Genomic DNA, 21,888 nt, shown 5'->3' with positions numbered 1-21,888 from the left:
CCAGATTGTGCCCACTGATTACAAGATATTTTGGGCCTTTGGTGTGAGATAAGCGTTCTACAGCACTAACAACAGGCCTGGTACTCCTGGCTTATTGGGCTTTGATGTCAGTCTCCCAACTTTCCCCTCTCCTCTCCTTTCTGCTCATCATTTGCCCTGCTCTGGCCACACTGCCTCTCACTATGGTTCTTCACTAAACCATCCTCTTTTCAGATGGTTTTTTCTGCTTAGAAGGCTCAGCTCCCATTTTTGGCCCAGTTAACTGTGGCTCATTCTTTGCTATGCAAACGCTTGATCAATTCCTTGTCTCCAACAGACTATCATGCTCAGGCGTATGTAAGGAGCCGCCCTCACATTGGCCATTACAAGATGGCGCTGATGGCACTGGCACCTGTGTAAACAAACCATCTGCGCATGCGCTGGGGTAGTTTCCCACCCCATGTGCTCTGCCTTCCCCGTGACGACAACTCCGGCCGATGGGCTGCAGCCAATCAGGGAGCGACACGTCCGAGGCGGAGGACAGTCCTCCATAAAAGGGACGGGTTTTCGCCATTCAGAGGATCTCTCTATCAATCTCTCTCTCTCTCTGGCCATCTCTCTCTCTCTGGCAGCTCGCAATAGGCGTATACTGTCTTATTAACCTTGACACTGTAGCAGGTATCAGGAAAGACAGAATTTCATGGGACAGGGACCCAGAAGATGGAATGCTACTAATCTATGACACTAAGAAAGACTAAGCTAGTCCTAAAAAAAAAAGACTGAAGACCATGCAGACCCAACTAAGTCAGGCCAAGGGTGTGGCGCAGTGGGTAGAGTGTTCACCTAGCCTGCAGCAAGCCCTGGGCTCCATCCTCAGCAGTGCTTGAACCCCACATGGTGATGTCTATAACCCCAGCATGTTCACACAAGTGGAAGCAGGAGGAGGTCATCCTCTTATACACAATGAGTTTGGGGTTAGCCTGGGCTACTCAAGATCCTCAAAAACAAAACAAACAAAATAAAACCAAGAGCAAAACCAAAAAGCTGAGTGTAGGGGCACATGCTTGTGATCCTAACACTTGAGAGATAGAGGCAGTTAGATCAAGAATTTGAGGTCCGCCGGGCGTGGTGGCGCACGCCTTTAATCCCAGCACTTGGGAGGCAGAGGCAGGTGGATTTCTGAGTTCAAGGCCAGCCTGGTCTACAAAGTGAGCTCCAGGACAGCCAGAGCTATACAGAGAAACCCTGTCTCGAAAAACCAAAAAAAAAAAAAAAAAAAAGAAAAAAAAGGGAAAAAAAAAAAAAAGAATTTGAGGTCATCTTTGGCTACATAGTAAGTTTGAGGCCAGCCTGGGTTAATGAGACCCTATCTCAACCTTCTCATTACCACCAAAATTCAAAGTTAGGTGCAATGGCAGGCGTTTGTGGACTCATTACTTTAGAGGCTGAAGGAGAAGGGTCACTTGAACCTATAAGTTTGGGGTCAGTCTGGATGACAGAGTGATGCCTTACCTCAAAGATAAAGGCTGGACTCAAGTTCCTTTCCCTGCGCCCATGTTACTACTTCATAACTGCCTGTAACTCCAACTCCAGGGGAGCCAACATGCTCTTCATGTTTCTGTCAATACCCATGTATACATGTCATATTCGCGCACACACACACACACAAATGTGGAAGGTCCTGCCAGCTGAAATGATCCTTGAAAAGACAAGAATATAACCCAGTTCAGGCCATTTTTTTGGCACTGAGCGTTGGACCAATACTTTGAGAGTCTGACATCAGCTCGTGTATTTTTGCCATATTCAAGCAAACCACAATTTTGGAAAAAAAAAGATTCAGGTAACAACTCAACCCCATGAGTACAACAAAGGTTAAGACGGGTTTACATTGAAGCTCTTTACAAAGTGCATGTGGCTTCATCTGTCAGATGGGATCTTGTTGACTTAGAAACAGTGCTCAAGACAAGGGTCTAGGGAGAATGGCTGGGATAGGCCTTGGGAGTCAGGACTGGCCTGGCCCTAAGATAGCATAGATATCAATCGGGCTGTTGTAAAGCACAAATGACCTTTCTCACAAGGATTAGTTTTATGGCCTAGAAGTATAGCTCAAGGTTTTAGGGGAAAAGGGGGCTGGGATAAATAAACATAATATTCTGGGCATGTGGGTGGAGCCTGGCTCAACAGGTAGCAAAGAACTACCAGGTTGTAAACTCCATTTCCCCCAGCATTCCAGGAGGAGAGTTGATTATCTTCCCCCTTTGGGGAGAGAGATCCACTTTGTGTTTAACTTTTCCTGCCTTCTCCAATGCTTATCTGCATGCCCAAGGACCTTTTTGCAATCTACAAATAGAAAATTTGAAAAGAAAAATGAAAACACTCTTCCATAGCTCCCTTCCCAGTTGGAAATTCTCTGTAGCTCTTGATCACTATGGAAGCACATGGTCGTCTGAAATCTCTTTAGTTCAGTTTTCAGCCCTTCCCACGTCACTGCTTCCACAGGCGACAGCTATTTTCTTTCTTCAAAAAAACCCTCCCTCCTCCCCACTCTCCTCTAAAACAAATACAATTCACCTCTGCCTGGTGATTTTCAGTTCTCTGCTTCTTCTTTTTTTTTTTTTTTTATTTGTTTTTTGTTTTTTGGTTTTTCGAGACAGGGTTTCTCTGTAGCCCTGGCTGTCCTGGAACTCACTTTGTAGACCAGGCTGGCCTTGAACTCAGAAATCTGCCTGCCTCTGCCTCCCGAGTGCTGGGATTAAAGGCGTGCGTCACCACACCCGGCTTTTTTTTTTTTCCTCCTCTGCTTCTTTTTAATTCTGCATTATAGAAAGCAGTTTAAGTGTTGGTCTGAGAAGGGCGGCCCTTCCTTCCAGGGGAGTGGCGGGGGAGAATATGAGTAGGTCAAGACACAATCTTCTCTGGGGAGCAGGAGAAGGAAACTCCATTTTGGAAACATCTTGTCACCACCGCTGGGTTATCTAATGCAATTTAATCACTCAGCCCCAAACAGTGGCAAACCCAAGTCATCACAGAGCAACTCAGAAGACCGGGCACATTAGAGTGTGGTGGCTGCCTTTGCTTCCCAGAGTCTGAGGGTTAACCTGGGTTGGCTCCGAGATCTGGAGATGGCAGGGACAACTTGTCTGACTGACTGTAGTTGTCATGTCTGGGGCTTCCTAGACCTCTTTCCACATACATGTGATGTCTGGGCTAGTGTGGCTGAAATATGGAGATTGGCTTATATCCCTTACCTCCATGTAGCCTTTCTGTATGACTAAGTTTCTTATAGCCTGGCAACGTGATTCTGAGAGGAACAGCTCCGATATTTATACACACACACACACACACACACACACACACACACACACACACACATATACACACACACACACATATACACACACATATATATATATACATATATATATGTGTGTATATATATATGGAGAGAGAGACAGAGAGAGAGAGAGAGAGATGGATGTGTTGGTTGCTGAAACCCAATAACGAACAAGAAGCGACTTAATGCAGGAAGGATTTATTTTGGCTGTAGTTTATAGACTACTATGGCAGGAAGGGGAAGGTACAGCAGCAGGAGGCAACATTTATGAGTTGCTCACAGCTTGAGGGACCAGGAAGCGAAAAGGCAGACCAGCAGTGGAAGCAACAAGGAGAAAAGTAAATAATGTAGTTGACAAAGTTCCCAGTTGCTAGCCAAAGGCCAGTGTTTTAAAGAGATCTTATATTGCGTTTATTTAGTGTATGCACATGAGCATTTATGTCGGTGGGCACAAGTGGGCCATGGCATTATGTGGAGGTTGGAGGATAACCTTCAGGAGTTGGTTCTCTCCGTCCACCATACGGATCCAGGAATTGAGCTGAAGTTTCAAGTTTGGCAGCAAGCACTTTTATCTGTTGAGAGATCTCACTAGCTCTATTAATAGGTCTTTTTTTTTTTTTTTTTTTTTTTTTTTGGTTTTCGAGACAGGGTTTCTCTGTATAGCCCTGGCTGGCCTGGAACTCACTTTGTAGACCAAACTAGCCTAGAACTCAGAAATCCGCCTGCCTCTACCTCCTGAGTGCTGGGATTAAAGGTGTGCGCCACCACGCCCGGCTAATAGGTCTTTCTAGGGGCTGGAGAGTGGTTCAGTTGTTAAGAGCCCTCGCTGCTCTTACAGAGGACTAGAGTTTAGCTTCTAGTACTCACACTGGGGTGGCTCACACTGCCTGTAACTCTAGCTCCAAGGAACACAGACTTCTGGTTTCCATGGTTACTTGCACATACATGCATGTGCTCCCTCCTCCCATAGCATAATTACAAATTTTAAAAGGTATATTTTTCTTTTTTAAAAAAGATTTATTATTATATCTAAGTACACTGTAGCTATCTTCAGATGTACCAGAAGAGGGTGTCAGATATCATTACAGATGGTTGTGAGCCACCCTGTAGTTGCTGGGATTTGAACTCAGTACCTTCGGAAGAGCAGTCAGTTCTCTTAACCACTGAGCCATCTCTCCAGCCTAAAAGTATATTTTTCTAAGGATAAGCAGTAAAGCCTGTACACTCTGTTTTGAACACTGGCAGACATATAATGATGATATAAGAATGAAATAACAGTAAACAATTCCATTCAGAACAGGAAGGAGGTAAAAAGGACATGAGACATACAGTAGTCATTTGTCCAGAGGAATTCTGAAACTCATCCAGACTCATTTCTAGGTCTTTAATTAATGTCCAATCTTGCTACAGGAGATTTTTGGCTCTGTTCTTCAGCCTGTTGGCACTACCTTTAGGCATGAAGAATATCTAAGGAGATATTTTCCAAGGAGATAGTCTGTGTTTGCTTTCTCAGCCTGCCCACCCTCCCTCTTTATATAGTGAGTGCTCTGGGGCCTCTTTTTATTTTGAGTAACATATCTGTTGTTTTCAGTCCAAATTGATGGTGCTTCTACCTATAAAAGTAAATTAAAAGCACAATGAAAGGGGCTAGAGAGATGGCTCGGTGGTTAAGAGAATTTGCTGCTTTTGGAGCTAGAGGAACCAGGTTCGGTTCCCAGATGTTCCCAGATGGTGTTTCACATCCATCTATAACTCCAGTTCCAGGGATTCTGTTGGTGGTTGGCTCCAATGCTTTGAATTAATCCAGCTCCCCCAGACTGGGAATCTGCTTTCCAAATGCTGAAGGGTCCTCATCTCCAGTTGTTTTTTGATTGATCAATAAACAACCAATGGCTGGGCAGGTAGACTGAGGCAGGACCTTTAGATTTGTATGAGTTAGGAACTGGGAGAAAGGAAGAGAGGGGATGACCATGACTCGGGGGAGAAGTAGAGGGCGTAAGAGCTGCAGAAGAGAAAGTCAACCAGCCATGTAAGAATTTGAGTAAGTGGCCACTGTCCACTTCCCCTGGGCATGGGGTAGTAGGGGAAGGTTTAGCAGCTTCAGGAGCACCAGAGGGGAGCGTTCGCTAGCAGGGGAAGGTTTAGGAGTGCCCATACTTTGAGTTAGTCATGGCATGTCAAAAATTAACTGGTGCGTGCGCGCGCACGTGTGTGTGTGTGTGTGTGTGTGTGTGTGTATGTGTGTGTACGTGTGTGTGTGTGTATGTGTGTGTGTGTGTATGTGTGTGTATTTGTGTGTGTGTATTTGTGAATCTAGAGGGCTCTGGTGGGTGTCTGGGAGTGTGATCCCCTGGGAGCATAAAGCGGTTTAGTCCAGAATTCTACAGAATTCAACACTCTATTCTGACATCCTTGGGCACGTAACGGACATACAGACATGCACACAAAACACCCATGCACACGAAATAAATAAACTTTAAGACAAACGCAAAACCAAAAATACCTCAGTGAGTTTTCAAGTAATAGTGTTGAAGTTCACTCTATCAGACAAAAAGCCATACCTTAAAGTCTCTAAAAAAAAAAATTCTTTTCTCTTTCTTGGATTTGGAGTTCAGTTCTGAGATGAAACTCTTAGGATTTCTCGGAGCTTTGTTTTCTAATTAGAAGAGTGCTCTTCAATCTTAGAACTGTTCCCTGTGTTGAGAAAACTCAGAAACTATTTTTACCCAGAGGCTGTGCTTTCCGTGAAATGTCCCAGCACACCCAGTCTTCAGTATTTGACCATTTCCTGCTTGGAGAGGCTTTTGTCTTTTGCTGGCAAAGACTAAGGATTAGAGGCAGCTTTATTTCTGAACTTGCCAGTTGTGTGTGTGTGTGTGTGTGTGTGTGTGTGAGAGAGAGAGAGAGAGAAAGAGAGAGAGAGAGAGAGAGAGAAAGAGAGAGAGTGTCTATGTGTGTGTGCAGCCCAGAAGTTGATGTTAGCTGTCTTTCTTGATCACTCTCCACTTTATGTACTGAGGCAAGGTCTCTCACTGAACCTACAACATTGTTCCTCTTACCTGAGAAGTCAGTATTGGAAAATACAGGGTGTGGTGTAGTTTCCAGTTAGTGGAACTGTTTGGGAAGGATTAAGAGGTGTGGCCTTGTAGGAAGAGGTGTGTCACTGGAGGTGGGCTTGGAGATTTCAAAAGCCCATGCCAGATCCAGTCTTTGCCTGCAACTTACAGATCTGATGTGAGCTTTCAGCTATTGCTCCAAAGCCATGCCTGACTGTTTGTCACCATGTTTCCTGCTATGAAGAGCATGAACTAACCCTTAGCAACTGTAAGCAAGCCTTGAGTTAAGTGCTTTCTTGTATGAATTGTCTTGGTTGTGGGGTCTTTTCAATAAAACAGTAACTAAGATGCAAGATTTGCTGCTGAGTACTTTCCTTTGTGGCTTTGTTCCCCAGAGGTCCGCATACCTTCTGGCACTATCAAGTCTACAGGGAGGAAACTCTCAGATTAGTTCCAGCTTGATTTCTCTGTTCTGCAGCAACAGAACTGCAGTAATAGGATTTTGCAGTCTACTTCTAGTGGGCAACTAGGAGTAATAGCCATAGTCTATCCTGTTTGTGGAGAAGGTACTCTGCGTCTTTCCTGGCCAATAAGTCACAGGAACATACCCTATGCCTGGCACTATCCACTCATGCAGGGTTCCTGTCTGTGCTCAAATCCTCTTAAAGTATTTCTTTTTAAAGATTTATTTACTTATTATATGTAAGTACACTGTAGCTGTCTTCAGACACCCCAGAAGAGGGCATCAGATCTCATTACAGATGGTTGTGAGCCATCATGTGGTTGCTGGGATTTGAACTCACGACCTTCAGAAGAGCAGTCGGAGCTCTTAACCGCTGAGCCATCTCTCCAGCCCCCTCTTAAAGTATTTTTAAATGAGCATATTCTATTTTATTCAATCAATTATTTAACTAAAATTAATCTTAATCATAATCAAATTAATTATTTAGTTAATTTTGTTTTTTCAAGATGGAGTTTCTTTGGGTAGTCTTGGTTGTTCTGGAACTAGCTTTGTAGACCAGGCTGGCCTCAGACTCACAGGGATCTTCCTCCCCAATGCTGGGATTAAAGGTGTATAACAAAGTCTCCCAGCTTCCTTTCTATTTTTAAACTTTTAAAAATTACACATATAGCCGAGCGTTGTGGCGTACGCCTTTAATCCCAGCACTCTGGAGGCAGAGGCAGGTGGATTTCTGAGTTCCAGGTCAGCCTGGTCTACAAAGTGAGTTCCAGGCCAGCCAGGGCTATACAGAGAAATCCTGTCTCGAAAACCAAAAAAAAAAAAAAAAAAAAAAAAAAAGAAAAAGACACATATTTATTTGGTGCATGTGTGTACACTACTAGTATGTATGTGTGAGGGCACACATATACCATGGTGAATATTTGGACCAACAGAGGACAACTTTCTGGAGTTGACTCATTCCTTTCAATGTGCCTTCCAGGATTCAGACTTGGTGGCTAATGCTTACCCACTGAGCCATCTGGCCAACCTCTTTTTTTTTTTTTTTTAAGATTTATTTATTTATTATATGTAAGTACATGCAGCTGTCTTCAGACACTCCAGAAGAGGGCGCCAGATCTTGTTACGGATGGTTGTTAGCCACCATGTGGTTGCTGGGATTTGAACTCTGGACCTTTAGAAGAGCAGTCGGGTGCTCTTACCCACTGAGCCATCTCACCAGCCCCTGGCCAGCCTCTTATTCTAAGTTTTGTAACTCCAGGCAACAGTGTTGTAGAGCTTTCTGTCACTATGTAACCGGTGTTGTCTTTATATAAGACCATATTAGTTTGCTTCTAGAAGTATTGTAATGAAGTATCCCAGAATGAGTACCTTAAACCATATTAGTGCAGCATTAAGCAAGAGGGATTTAGTGTTAGGCCTTGGGAGAATAAGGGTGGGGGCTGGGGGAATGGAAGTGGGTGGTGGGTGTAGGTGGTGGGAAGTGTCTAATACCAGGTTGTTGGCAGGCTTGGTTCTAGCTAAAGACCATGAGGAAGGATGTATTCCATGTCTCTCTTTCAGCTACTGGCTGTTTGCTCAACTCCTTAGTGTTCCTTAGCATGTAGAAGCATGTGACTCTGTCGCCTGCCTTCCTGTTTGCATGGTGCTCTTCCCATGTGCATGTTTATGTCCAAATTCGTCCTGTTTATGTGGACACCAATCATATCAGATCAGAATTATCTCTAAAAAGACCCCATCTCCAAATATGATCTTCCTTTGAAGTATTGGGGGCTAGGACTTCAGCATGTGAATTTTGGGGATGACACTATCACCAGCTTTATTCTTTCTTTCCCTTACCGTCTTCTTTCACCTCTGTAGAAAGACTGTGTATTGCACGGATGCATCACCTGTCCATTAAAAAACCTGTGGCCTATAGGAAAGGGTAGAACAGAAGGTGAGACATCTGGGAAGTAGAAAGAACTCTGCGGCGGAGCTAGGCATTGCCTGAGAAGATGTGGATAGTCTAACGCTCAGTACCTGAGCACAGATAACCAGCCATACGGCAGAAAGTAGATTAAAATAAGTGGGATAATGTAAATTATGATTCCAGAGCCTAGTGATATGGCCAAGATATTTGTAAATATGTTTTTTTTTTTTTTTTTTTTTTTTTTTTTTTTTGGTTCTTCGAGACAGGGTTTCTCTGTATAGCCCTGGCTGTCTTGGAACTCACTTTGTAGACCAGGCTGGCCTCAAACTCAGAAATCTGCCTGCCTCTGCCTCCCAAGTGTTGGGATTAAAGGCTGTAAATATGTTTGAATCTGAGTCTTATTTTTTTGAGCATGGGGCTGGGAGGAAGAGACAGGCTTAACTTCCCCACCCCCTCTCTCCCTCCATGTTTTGAGGTCTTTCTATATAGCTCAGACAGGCCCTGACCTCACAATGCAGCTCAAGTTATCCCTGTATTTGCTGATCTTCTTGTTTCAGTCTCCTGAGTGCTAGAACTTGAAGTGTGTTCTCTGTGAGGCCTGGCCAGACGGCTCGGCGGCGGTGCTGGTTAAGAGTGTGTACTGTGCTTGTAGATGATCTGCGTTTGGTTCCCAGTACCATGGTGGCAGCTCACATCTGCCTGTAGCTCCAGCTTCAGGGAGATATCACACCCTCTTATGGTCTCCTTGGATACCTGCACACATAAAGCACACACACACACACATATGTAAATATAAAGAATTTTTTTTTTAATTTTCAGGAGGAGGCTAGGTGTGGTGATGTATACTTTTAATTTTACCACTCGAGGCAGAGGCAGGGGCAGGGGCAGGGGCAGGGGCAGGGGCAGGGGCAGGGGCAGGGGCAGGGGCAGGGGCAGGGGCAGGGGCAGGGGCAGGGGCAGGGGCAGGGGCAGGGGCAGGGGCAGGGGCAGGGGCAGGGGCAGAGGCAGGCAAAAGGGCTATGAGTTGGAGACCAGCCAGACCCTTGTCCATCTAGGAAGTTCCCCCAACCCTAGCTAAAGCTACAGAGTGAAAAACTGTCAAAAAAGGGGGTGGGTGGAATTTTAGGGAACTAAATGTAGTTTGGCTAAATTGCCATAGGACAAATCCTTTATATGAGCCATATTGTGATAGTGTGTGCCACACTAGGTTTTCATTTAAGCCTCACATTATTATTTTTTTTTTTTTTGGTTTTTTTCGAGACAGGGTTTCTCTGTGTAGCCCTGGCTGTCCTGGCACTCACTTTGTAGACCAGGCTGGCCTCGAACTCAGAAATCCACCTGCCTCTGCCTCCCGAGTGCTGGGCCTCACATTATTTTAATAGCACTCTACTATCATGTTTATTTAATCATGCTAATCATTTAACTATCATGGTATTTAAAAGAACTCCAGATAAATAATAGTACTCCACTCCATTTTACAAACAAAGAAATGAAACTTCATATTTATTCATAGATGAGTAAATGGGAAAGCTAAGATTCTGCCCCCATCTATGTAGTAACCATCCCATATTCCCAACTGACCCCAGATGACTTGTGCCTACTGATCTTCATTTAATAGTTTCACTCCCAACTAAATAGAATGGAGCTGAGAAATTAGTAAGACATTGAACAAGTGATGATGAATGACACTCAGGGCAGGGTTAAAAAACAAAAAGACATTGTAGGAGCAAGGTGTGGTGGTTCTTATTTGTAACACTAGCAAATAAACTAACTAACCAACTATGCAACCTAAAGGAAAAAGAGGATGATACAAGTAGGCACTTGGAAATAACAGAGAAGCCCAGAGTAAAGGCTTTGAAATATGCTTAGTGTCTGGATTCTCAGTGTCATCCAGTGGTTAAACCGAACCTTCAGTATTAGGGTTTCTCCCTTCCTCCCTTCCTCCCTTCCTCCCTTCCTCCCTTCCTCCCTTCCTCCCTTCCTCCCTTCCTCCCTTCCTCCCTTCCTCCCTTCCTCCCTTCCTCCCTTCCTCCCTTCCTCCCTTCCTCCCTTCCTCCCTTCCTCCCTTCCTCCCTTCCTCCCTCCCTCCCTCCCTCCCTCCCTCCCTCCCTCCCTCCCTCCCTTCCTTCCTTCCTTCCTTCCTTCCTTCCTTTCCCTCCCACTCTCTTTCTCTTCACCTCCCCTCCTCCTCTTTCTCTTTCTTTCCCTCCTGAGGCAGAGTTTTGCTCTGTAGTCTTGGAATGCACTGTGCAGACCAGAGTGGCCTCAAACATGTAGCCATTCCCTACGCCTCCTTACTGAGTACAGCTGCATATTGCCATGCTTGGTTTAGTTTTTTTCTTTTCTTGTTTTTGTTTTTGTTTGTTTGGTTGGTTTTGCCACTACTTAGGGCAAGCTGAGTTGGCATAAATAAATTAGAGGTTAAACCGTGTTTTTTGCTGACTGAAGACTTGGGCTGGAGCTAAAGAAGATAAACAATAGAAACCACATTCTGGGAGGGCAAGAGTAATCTTGACCAGTGGCAATGAAATAGCGTGGCACCCTCAAGGCTGTTAAAGTGAGCAAGAGATGACATCATGATCCCTTTGTTTTGTTCCCACCTTCTGCTCTATGCGATTCTCTGTTGGTATTCTGTCTGGACTCTACCCCCATACAGCCAGGTATGCTCCTTCCATAGTTACCTGGCAACAGCCAGGTAGGCATGGCCCACTATAAAAGGGGCCGCTTGGCCCCTCCTCCCTCTCTTGCTCTCATTTGCTCTTGCCTCTCTCTTGCCTCTTGCCCCCTTGCTCCCCCTCTCTCCATTCCCCCCCCCCCCACATGGTCATGGTTGGCCTCCATTTCTCTACTTTCTCCTTCTCTCTGCCTTTCTCTGCCTCTACGACTCTCTTAACTCCCCTCCCCATGCCCTGAATAAACTCTATTCTACACTATACCATGCTGTGTGGCTGGTCTCTCAGGGGGAAGGGATGCCTTGGCATGAGCCCGCAGAGGCACCCTCTTCTCCCACACCCAGATAGAACATATTCTTTTTTTTTTTTTTTTAAATGTGTTCTTTTTTTTTTTTTTAAAGATTTATTTATTGATTATATGTAAGTACACTGTAGTTGTCTTCAGACACTCCAGAAGAGGGAGTCAGATCTCATTATGGGTGGTTGTGAGCCACCATGTGGTTGCTGGGATTTGAACTCCGGACCTTTGGAAGAGCAGTAGGGAGCTCTTACCCACTGAGCCATCTCACCAGCCCCTAGAACATATTCTTATAGCTCTTTCTCTTTTTATGATCACAATATTCCCTCTGCCCTTAAACTCATTGATGCAGCTTATTATTATTATTATTATTTTTTGGCTCTTTCCAAATTAGTTTATCTCTCCTGTCCCCTTTAAAATAAGACAAATGTGGACATCAAGAAGTTTATTAATTTATTTACAGGCAGGGTTTCATTTAGTCCTGGCTAACTTCAACCTCCATATGTAGCTAAGGATGTCATTGGACTTCTGAATTCCAAGCGCTGGGATTACAGACACGCACCACCATGCCTGGTCTAGTACCGTGTAGTGCTAAGGATAAATTCAGGGCTTTGTACATGTTAGATATGAGCTCTACCAACTGAGCTACACCATAGGCCCAAAGGAACTTTAAAGAGGAAAAATAAACTACACTTTGATCTGGGAATCCCCTGCTTTTGACTTTTGATAGTTACCCTTTCCATAGTGTCTAATTGTGCTATTGTGATGAGATTCAAGTTACCCAGTCACAGTCACTACCCCAGGCAGTGGGAAAGAGCCTTCTGGACCATCTGGTATCTATGCTCTTTTTTTTTTTTTTTAATATTTTTTATTACATATTTTCCTCAATTACATTTCTAATGCTATCCCAAAAGTCCCCCATAGCGCCCCCCACTTCCCTACCCACCCATTCCCATTCTTTTGGCCCTGGCATTCCCCTATATTGGGGCATATAAAGTTTGCAAGTCCAATGGGCCTCTCTTCCCAGTGATGGCCGACTAGGCCATCTTTCGATACATATGCAGCTAGAGTCAAGAGCTCCGGGGTACTGGTTAGTTCATCATGTTGTTCCAACTATAGGGTTGCAGATCCCTTTAGCTCCTTGGGTACTTTCTCTAGCTTCTCCATTGGGAGCCCTGTGATACATCCAATAGCTGACTGTGAGCATCCACTCCTGTGTTTGCTAGGCCCCTGCATAGTCTCACAAGAGACAGCTATATTTGGGTCCTTTCAGCAAAATCTTGCTAGTGTATGCAATGGTGCTATGCTCTTTATTTGTGGAGAATTTGAAGTCAGAAGAGTTCAAGTGTAAGAGATGCCATCCGGGTACTTCTCTAGGTCTGGATGGATTCTTTTAAGTGGTCAACCACTCTCATTAGTAAAATGGATGGAGTGATTTGCATGATTTCCAATAATGGGAGCACAATCCACCAGCGACAGTAACCTTACCTCCGTAAAGCTCTTCCTAGGATGTGAACTGATCCTAAGCGGCAGGGGTTAGCTAGAAAATGTTGCTGGGCTTATTAACTTCTATTTTACTCATTTATTTATTTAGTGTAGGTGTGTGGGCATGCGGTGGAAGTCAGGAGACGACTTGCGATTCTCATTCCCCTATGTGGGTTTAGGAGACAGAACTCAAAGTCGTTAGGTTTGGCATCAAGAGCCTTTATCTATGGAGCCTTTATCAGCCTATCATTGACTTCTTAACTCTTCTTAAAACTTGTTGCTCTGCCCCTAGAGGCCACTACAGAGGGCCATCAATGCATATTTGCAAAGTGCACGAAGCAACTCTCTTAGATTTCTATTTTTGTTTCTTTCTCCTTCTTCATCCTTCCTGATTTGGGACTGAGCATTCCAGACTCTGCCTGGACATTTTTCGGGGTCTTGTCTGGCCTCTTAAGACCGTGACTCCATCCCAGGACTGAACCAAGACTCCTTTAATAACTGTGAGACTCCTGCAAAAGCCGCAGTGGCTGATCACTCCAGTCTTGAGTGTTCCTCGGGCTGGTGGACATTCCTTTGGGAGCACATGCGAGCTTTGAAAATGGCCCGAGTTGGTGTGGAAACCCACTACAAGGACTTTGCGTGTTGTTTACATTCCCGTAGTGGGCAGAGGGTATCCCAGGGGCTGGTTGGTAAGACGGAGGGGCGGGACCAGAGGGGCGTGTCCCTTTGGAGGGCGGGGCCTGAAGCGGTCAGGTGACCGCGCGGCGGGCCGCGTCGTCTGTGGGGATCCTGCAGGAGGCAGAGGCGCTGAGTTGCCGAGTGGGCTGACCAGGTCTGTTGGGGCAGAACGGCCGCGGCCATGGGGGGCTTGAAAGACGAACTGCTCAAAGCCATCTGGCACGCCTTCACCGCGCTCGACCTGGACCGCAGCGGCAAGGTCTCCAAGTCGCAACTCAAGGTGAGCCCCCTGCCGGCGCTCTTCCTGTAGGGCACGGGACCCGCGGCGGTGTCCGCAGGGAGGGCTGCTTGGGAATGTGGCGGGGCGGCGGTCCTCACTCTTCCTCAGGCCTCGGGGCGGTGCGCGGGGGCGGACGCGCTCCTGTGGTTCCCGCGACGGCCGAGGTGCGCTCCAAGAGGCGCCGCGGGACCCGCAGAGCGTCCCCCCGCGACGGGCTGTATGGGGGCCCGGGAGCCTCAGGCTCGCCTCCCGGACGCTGAGCAGAGCCTCCTCGCCCCGGCGTCCGCAGACCTCGGGGCCAGTGAGAGCGCGCGTCTGCCGAGCGGCCCTGGGTCTTACCGGCTCCCTGCAAAGGCCATTGCTTTTGCAGAGTCCTCCTCAGGGCTGCCTAAAGACTCCAGAGTCTGAGGTACGCATAAAGGGATACTTGTAAGTCGAGTAAACCTCAAAGTGGCACCCAGCCAGGAGAAATTGGCAGCGTCTTGAAAAGCCTGAAATATAGAAACAGACAAGAGGAGCCATTCAACAGGCATTTTTAAATATACACATTTTGGATCTGAATGACTGGGTTTTCTTAGCCTCTTCTAAGAAAAAAAAAATTCCGAAGTTTGGGTTTGCTTTGTATATTTTGTGTAGTAAATGAGGAAGTTCTTTTCAGTGGTGACTTTTATTGCCAGCAGGATCTGGCGGGCTCACTTGTTTTCCTTTTGATCATATTCATTAAATCATAGTCTGGAAGGACCGATGGAAATTAGCCACATACTTTTACTTTAAAAAAAGTAATATACGGGGTCTTGGAGAGATGGATGCTCCGTGGTTAGGGGCGACTGCTCTTCCAGAGGTCCAGAATTCTGTTCCCAGCACCCACGTGGGGTAACTCACATAGCTATAGGGGTAGCCTATAGTTCCAGCTCCAGGGGCTGCCTCTCGAGTCTCTGGGCAGCAGCACACACATTTTCACATGCACGCTCATAATTAAAAAAAAATATTTTAAAAAGCTAATAATAGGTTTTTCTGGTGTACAGTTCAATGAGTTTTAGCACATGTAGGAAGTCACTATCACTAACTAGGATTTCATCAGTTCTGTCCCACAAAGCTTTGTCATACTGCCCCCTCTCCAACAGGTGGTAACCACTGATCTGTTCTAGTCTTCCTTTTTCAAGTGTGATAGGAACTGGATCTTCTGAAACCGGCTTCCTTTACTCAGATGAATGCCTTAGAAGTTAACCTATAGTGTGTGTATTGTTATTGCTAGGCTAGTACATCTTATAGGTGTGCCATAGTTATCCATTCACTCTTGAAGATGTGTTATTTCTAGTTTATTCGTCGTGATTCTGAATAGAGCTGTAGGAACTTTGTTTTTACTTTTACCTATTATAATTTTTAGATAGAGTGTAGCCAGGTTTTCTTTTAACCATTCTGAGGTATCAGAGTATTTAGGCCATGTATGTACAATGTAATGATTGATATTGATAGATTTAGGGTTGCCATTTTATTATGATTGGCTTCTGTTTTCTCTCTCTCTCTCTCTCTCTCTCTCTCTCTCTCTGTGTACTTAGAATGACCATTTTGCCACTTAAAGGGGAATGTAGAAATCTTATGCCATGGAAGATCCATTACTCTTCCTGTGTTATGTTGTAATTATCATGCTTATTACTCTACATACATTGAAAATATCATCATCCTCATTCCTTCAACCCTAACTTTTAAAGAACTTTAGAAAATAGCTCCTCTTTCCTCCAGATAGTTCAGGGTATCTCTCCATTTTGTTGATATGGAAATTGAAGCTTCAGAGATGTGATTTGTCCCAAGTTACATTGTAAGCAGTAGCTAGTTTAGAACCAAGATTTTCTCTGTCTGTCTGTCTATCTATCTGTCTGTCTGTCTGTCTATCTATCTATCCATCTATCTGTTTTGAGACAGGATCTCTCTACATAGCCCTGGCTGTCTTGGAACTCACTATATAGACCAGGCTGGCCTGGAACTCACAGAGATACACTTGCTTTTGCCTCCCTAGATCTGGGATTAAAGGGTGTGACACCATGCCTGGCAAGATTTTCACAAACACAGCCAGTGTTTTTTAATCTGCCCTCCCCTTTCCAGTTGATGACTTAACATTCTATTACTTTCATTGCACTCCAATAAAAATTTGAGGAAAAGAACCTAGGGGACTTCCTTCCTTCCTTCCTTCCTTCTTTCTTTCTTTCTTTCTTTCTTTCTTTCTTTCTTTCTTTCTTTCTTTCTTTCAATGAAACCTCTTCTGGTCCTAGAGAACTTAGATTTCTTTAATGTCTTTGTGTGTGTCTATATGTGCAGATCATTTCTGTGGTTGTCCTGTCGCAGTGCGGATATGGAGATCAGAAGATCACTTTCAGGAGTCAGTTTTGTCCTTCCATTTGTGTGGATTCCTAGGGTCAAACTCAAGTCATCTGGCTTGGCAGCAAGCACCTTTTAGCCACCGAGCCATCTTGCTGGTCCCTTAGGGGATTTTTGACAGCTAGGCTGGAAGTATAAACTCTTAGTTCATAGTTTAAAACCACATGTTGGTAGCACATCTGTGAAGTTGTATTTGATCTCTCCTGGGACAACATAAGAGAGTTTGGATTAATGTATACATCTTGCCAGTGTTTTTTTTTTTTTTTTTCCCCCGAGACAGGGTTTCTCTGTATAGCCCTGGCTGTCCTGGAACTCACTTTGTAGACCAGGCTGGCCTCAAACTCAGAAATCCGCCTGCCTCTGCCTCCTGCCAGTGTTTTTGGAACTGAAAATATTTTAACTTAAATTTTTTTTCTTGGTGTCTAACTCCATTTCATTGGGGGAAAGGTGTGTTTTGGAACTCATGTATTGATTTGTGTATAAGGTACTATATTTAATTTAATAAAAGGTTAGTAGTTGTAGGCTGTTAGGATTTTTTTCTTCTCTGTATTGGCGATGGGACCCAGCATACTAGGCGAACACTCTACCCTAAGCTATACCACTAGCCCTCGTTTTACTGAAAAAATAAAAAAGTGTATGTATCTGTGTATGCATGTGTTCTTGTGTGTGGGTGCACATGGGTTCATGGTAGTTATGGAAGACAGAAACGCCTCAGGTGCCATCCTTAGGAAAGCCATGTACCTCCCTCCCTTAGACAAGGTCTTTCACTGGCTTAAGTTTACAAATTAGACTACAATAGACTAGACTAGACTGGTTGGCTGCTGAGCCCCAGGAAATACTCCTGTCTTCACCTTCCCAGTGCTCAAATTATAAGCACATACCACCATGTTGGGTATTTTCACATAGGAGCTAGGGATTGAATTCAGGCCCCCAAACACTTCACACACACACACACACACACCACACACACACACACACACACACAGACACACAGACACACACGGCTCCTACTTTTTTTTTTTTTTTTTTTTGAGACAGGGTTTCTCTGTATAGCCCTGGCTGTCCTGGAGCTCACTTTGTAGACCAGGCTGGCCTCGAACTCGGAAATCCGCCTGCCTCTGCCTCCCGAGTGCTGGGATTAAAGGCGTGCGCCACCACGCCCGGCCTTTCCTACTTTTGTAGTACTGGAAATTGAGCCCAGGGCTTACTACATTCTAAGCAAGCTCTTTATCACTGAGCTATACTTCCATTTACAATGTATATATTTTATTTTTCAGACAGAATCTTTCTGTATATCTCTGAATGGGCTAGAACTTGCTGTGTAGTAGATCAGGCAGACTTTAAACTTACAGCCATCTTCCTGTCTCTCCTTGTCAGATACTCAGACTGTAGGTGGAAACCATGTTTTGTTTATCTTTTTTTTTTTTTTTCTCCTGAAAGAAGGTTTCTTTGTGTAGCCCTGACTGTCCTGGAATTCACTCTGTAGACCAGAATAGCCTCAATCTTTCTGTTTATCTTTTTATTTGTTTATATCCATTAATTATTTTCTTTATAGTGTATACTTCTGTGTGTGCACAATCATGAGCATGTGTGTGCTGTGACATGCATGTGAAAATGAGTCAGTTCCCTCCTTTTACCCTGTGGACTCAGGAGATTGAACTCAGGTCAGGCTAGGTGCAAAAGACTTCCCACTGAGCTGTTTTGCTTGTCTACTTTGTAATTAAAAATTTTAGTGTTAAAAGATTTATTTTTATTATTTTTAAATTATGTGTGTGTTTATGTCTTTGTAGGTAGGTGCACATGACTGCACATGCCTAAGGAGGCCAGAGACATCAAATCCCCTTGAAATTGGAGTGACAGGTAGTTGTGGGTGGGTGCTGGGAACCAAACTCTGGTCCTTTGCAAGATCAGTATGTGCTCACCAGTCAAAGGGCACTCAAAGAGCAGGTACTGCTACGCACAACCATTTGCAGTTCCAGCGCTAGGGATCCAGTACTCTCTTCTGACCTCAGGGCTTCCTGCTTACTCACAGTACACATATGTGCATCCAGGCACACACATCTATCTGCATGTGAAAACAAGCAAGTAAATACTGAAATATGGAACACATTGTAAAAGCCCTGTGTGTGTGACTTACAAAGTTAGGATAGGAGCAGTTCAGCATAGACACAGAGATGCTTCCTTGTTAGAGCAAGTGGGTATAAGGTCACAGCAGGTCACTGATTTTTTTTTTTTCCTGGAAGTTTTCAAAAAGTTCCCTCCTCCTCACAAAGAAGGGAACCATTTCTGCCCACTGTAGAAACCATCAGCTTTTTTAGTCCAATTTCTAATGTATTGTTAAAAGGCAACTCATTATTTTATTAAATATTGATTTGGTATTACTGTTTCATAGGTTAGAAAATACAGAGACACGTAAGAGATTATGTTCAGTTCCTTTTAAAAAAATTTAATCATGTTGCTGTAGAAATAGTTTAGGAAGAGCACTTGGTGCTCTTGTTCTGGTCTCTCCTCCCGTCCCCCAACTCCCGAACCCCTAAGGGTCTCACTGTGTGGCTCTGGTTATCCTGGGACTCACTGTGTAGACTACACCGTCCTCAGACTCAAAGAGATCCGCCTGCCTTTGCCTCTCAAGAGCTGGGTTAAAGGTTGCATCACTGCACCCAACTACACTCGTTCTTGCACAGGACCAGAGGTGGATCCCGGCACCCACAGGGTGGCTCACAGACATTTTCAACTCTAGTTTCAGGGGTTTTGATGTCTAGACAGGCACTTGCTGTATATACATAGGCAAAACGTTCACATACATAAAATTAAAAACCTTAAAATTATAATAATTTAAAGAAGATTTTTAGGTCTGTGGTGTGTGTGTGTGTCTGAGAGTAGGTATGTGCACAGGAGTTTAGGTATCCATAGAGACAAGAGACATCAGATCCCACAGTGCTGGAGTTACACATGGTTCCAAGCCGCCTAATGTGACTGCTGGGAACTGAACTTGGGTTCTCTGCAAGAGCAGTTTCAATCTTAACCACAGAGACATCTCTCTAGCCCACTTCTCACCTCCATTTTATTTATTTATTTATTTATTTATTGATTGATTGATTGATTGATTGATAAGGACTCTTGTAGCCAAGGTTACCCTTGACCTGATCCTGCTGCCTCTTCATCCCAAATGCTGGGATTACAGGAAAGCAGCACCGCTCCTGGCTGCCAAGTTCAGCCTTTTCTAATTGGGTAGAGATGTGTTCATCAGCGGGAGTAGATACCATTAGACTAACAGGAAAGAAGCTTTCAAACTTGTTTTCAAGAATATTCCTTAGAACAAATCGATTACATCATTCATCTTGGATGCAATTCTCTTGTGTTTTCTGATAGTTATTAAAAGACTGTCAACCATGAAGAGACCCTGGCCCCTTTTGTAGGAAAGGGCTATTCATAGGAAACTGAATAAATATGGTTGAAGTTTTTATATACATAAAATAATGTTTTCCCCTGGTTTGGCTTGGTTTTGGATATTTGTTCTTATTTGTGTGTGTGCCCCACAGAGACAGAGGACAACCTCCGGAGTCAGTCTTAGCCTTCCACCTTGTTGGAAACAGTCTTTGCTCATTCATTGTGGCCAAAACCAAACTAGTTGACCTGTACATATCCTGCAGTCCTTCTCTGCCTTCCATTGTGACATTTTTGAGAATTCTGGAATATTGGTTTCTCTAAAAAATAAGGAAATATTATAATATGCTTTCATTTTAGTCCCAGATACAGAGATATGGGGCTGCTCCGGACCGCCCACAGCGTCTTCCTTTGGTTTGCCTCACGCTCCAGGAGAAGCATGGTTTTGCCAGCTGCAGATACTTTCTGTGGTGACGTGGCATTTAGAATTCTGGGAAGTTTTCAGAGGGTACATAGATGCTAGGGCCCTGAGAGGTGAAGTGGGTTGTTGGTTGTTTAGGGAGGTTGGTTGTGGTTTGTTAGTAGCTGTGGTCAAAGAAGAAGCAAGAAAGAAATTAGATTCAAGATATCTGTCTGTCTGTATTGCTCTTTCCTTCCTTTATTCCCTCTTTCCCTCACCTTCCTTCCATTCTTCCCTTACTCCCATCCATCCATCCATCCATCCATCCATCCATCCATCCATCCATCTATCCATCCATCCTTCTTTCTCTCCTATTTAGTGATGGGGGTGCAACTGGGAGGATAAAGGGTGGGAAAAAGAAGAACCCACAGAGCAGCAAAGACCAGCTACATTCCATCTCCTGGTAGGGGTGCTGGGATACAGTGCACAAGTTGCTGCATCAGGCTCTCATTTGGGTTCTGGGAATCTGAACTTTGGTTCTCATAGTTTTACAGCAAATCCTTTTTACTCTCTGAGCCAACTTTTTAGACTCTTGTATGTATGTATGAATGTATGTATGTATATATTATGTATGTGTGCGACAGAGAGAGAGAGAGAGAGAGAGCGAGCGAGCAAGAGTGAGCGAGCATGTGTGTGTGTGAATGTGAATACATGCAGGTCACATGTGTGCTTTCATGTAGAAGCCAGAGGACAACCTTGGCTTTTATTCTTTAAGTAAGATCTACATTGGTTTGTTTGTTTGTTTGTTTTGTTTTGTTTTTTCGAGACAGGGTTTCTTTGTATAGCCCTGGCTTTGTATAGTCCTGGAAATCATTCTGTAGACCAGGCTGGCCTCAAACTCAGAAATCTGTCTGCCTCTGCCTCCCAAGTGCTGGGATTAAAGGCGTGTGCCACCGCCACCACCGCTCGGTGTGATTTTTGATTGTTTTTTGAGACCCAATCTCGTGCTGCTCTGGGGCTCCCCAGGATAGGCTGGCTGGAGCTCGGGGGTCGTTTGTCTCAGCATCCCCGGCCCTAGGACTATGAGCACCTATCACCATGCCCAGCTTTCATTATTATTTCTATTCATTTCATGGTTTTTGTTTGTTCTCGTTTTGTTTTTGAGACAGGGTTTCTCTGTGTGTTTTTGGCCATCCTGGGACTCACTCTGTAGAGCAGGCTGGCCTTCAACTCAGTGTTCTGCCTGCCTTTTGAGTGTTGGGGGTGGGGTGGGTCATGTGTTAGTTTTTTGAGACAGGGTCTCAGTATGTAGCTTTGGCTGGCCTGTAGCTCACCTGCCTCTGCCTTCCAGTACCCTTATTATTATTTTTAAATGAGAGACAGTTGCATGTAGATTGTATAGTTTAGGAGACCTTAGCGATCTGTCACTTGAAATAGACTTTACTTTTAGGTCATGGTATAAGTTTGCACAAGTCATAATGGAAATAAGTTTGGGTGTATTCTTTGAAATGGAGGAAATGATTCTTCTTCTATTATGTTTTATTTGTCCATTTAGGTGAGGTGTGAGCATGTCA

The 21,888-nt window shown here is 44.5% G+C and overlaps 1 protein-coding gene across 1 annotated transcript in view; it reads left to right on the top strand.

The window, feature by feature from the left end:
• Positions 1–13,971: 13,971 nt before the first annotated feature.
• Positions 13,972–21,888, top strand: part of Swap70 (switching B cell complex subunit SWAP70) — a 61,565-nt gene continuing 53,648 nt past the window's right edge. The window contains exon 1 of the mRNA XM_085841402.1: positions 13,972–14,151. Coding sequence (XP_085697528.1) covers positions 14,053–14,151 — 99 coding nt within the window. The 5' untranslated portion in view covers positions 13,972–14,052. The remainder of the gene's footprint in view (positions 14,152–21,888) is intronic.

This window comes from Mus caroli, unplaced genomic scaffold (assembly GCF_978045245.1).
Source record: "Mus caroli unplaced genomic scaffold, Mus_caroli_1 scaffold_8, whole genome shotgun sequence".
Lineage (NCBI taxonomy): Eukaryota > Metazoa > Chordata > Mammalia > Rodentia > Muridae > Mus > Mus caroli.
Note: the sequence above shows the minus strand (reverse complement) of the source record. Positions and strands in the feature narration are given on the sequence as shown.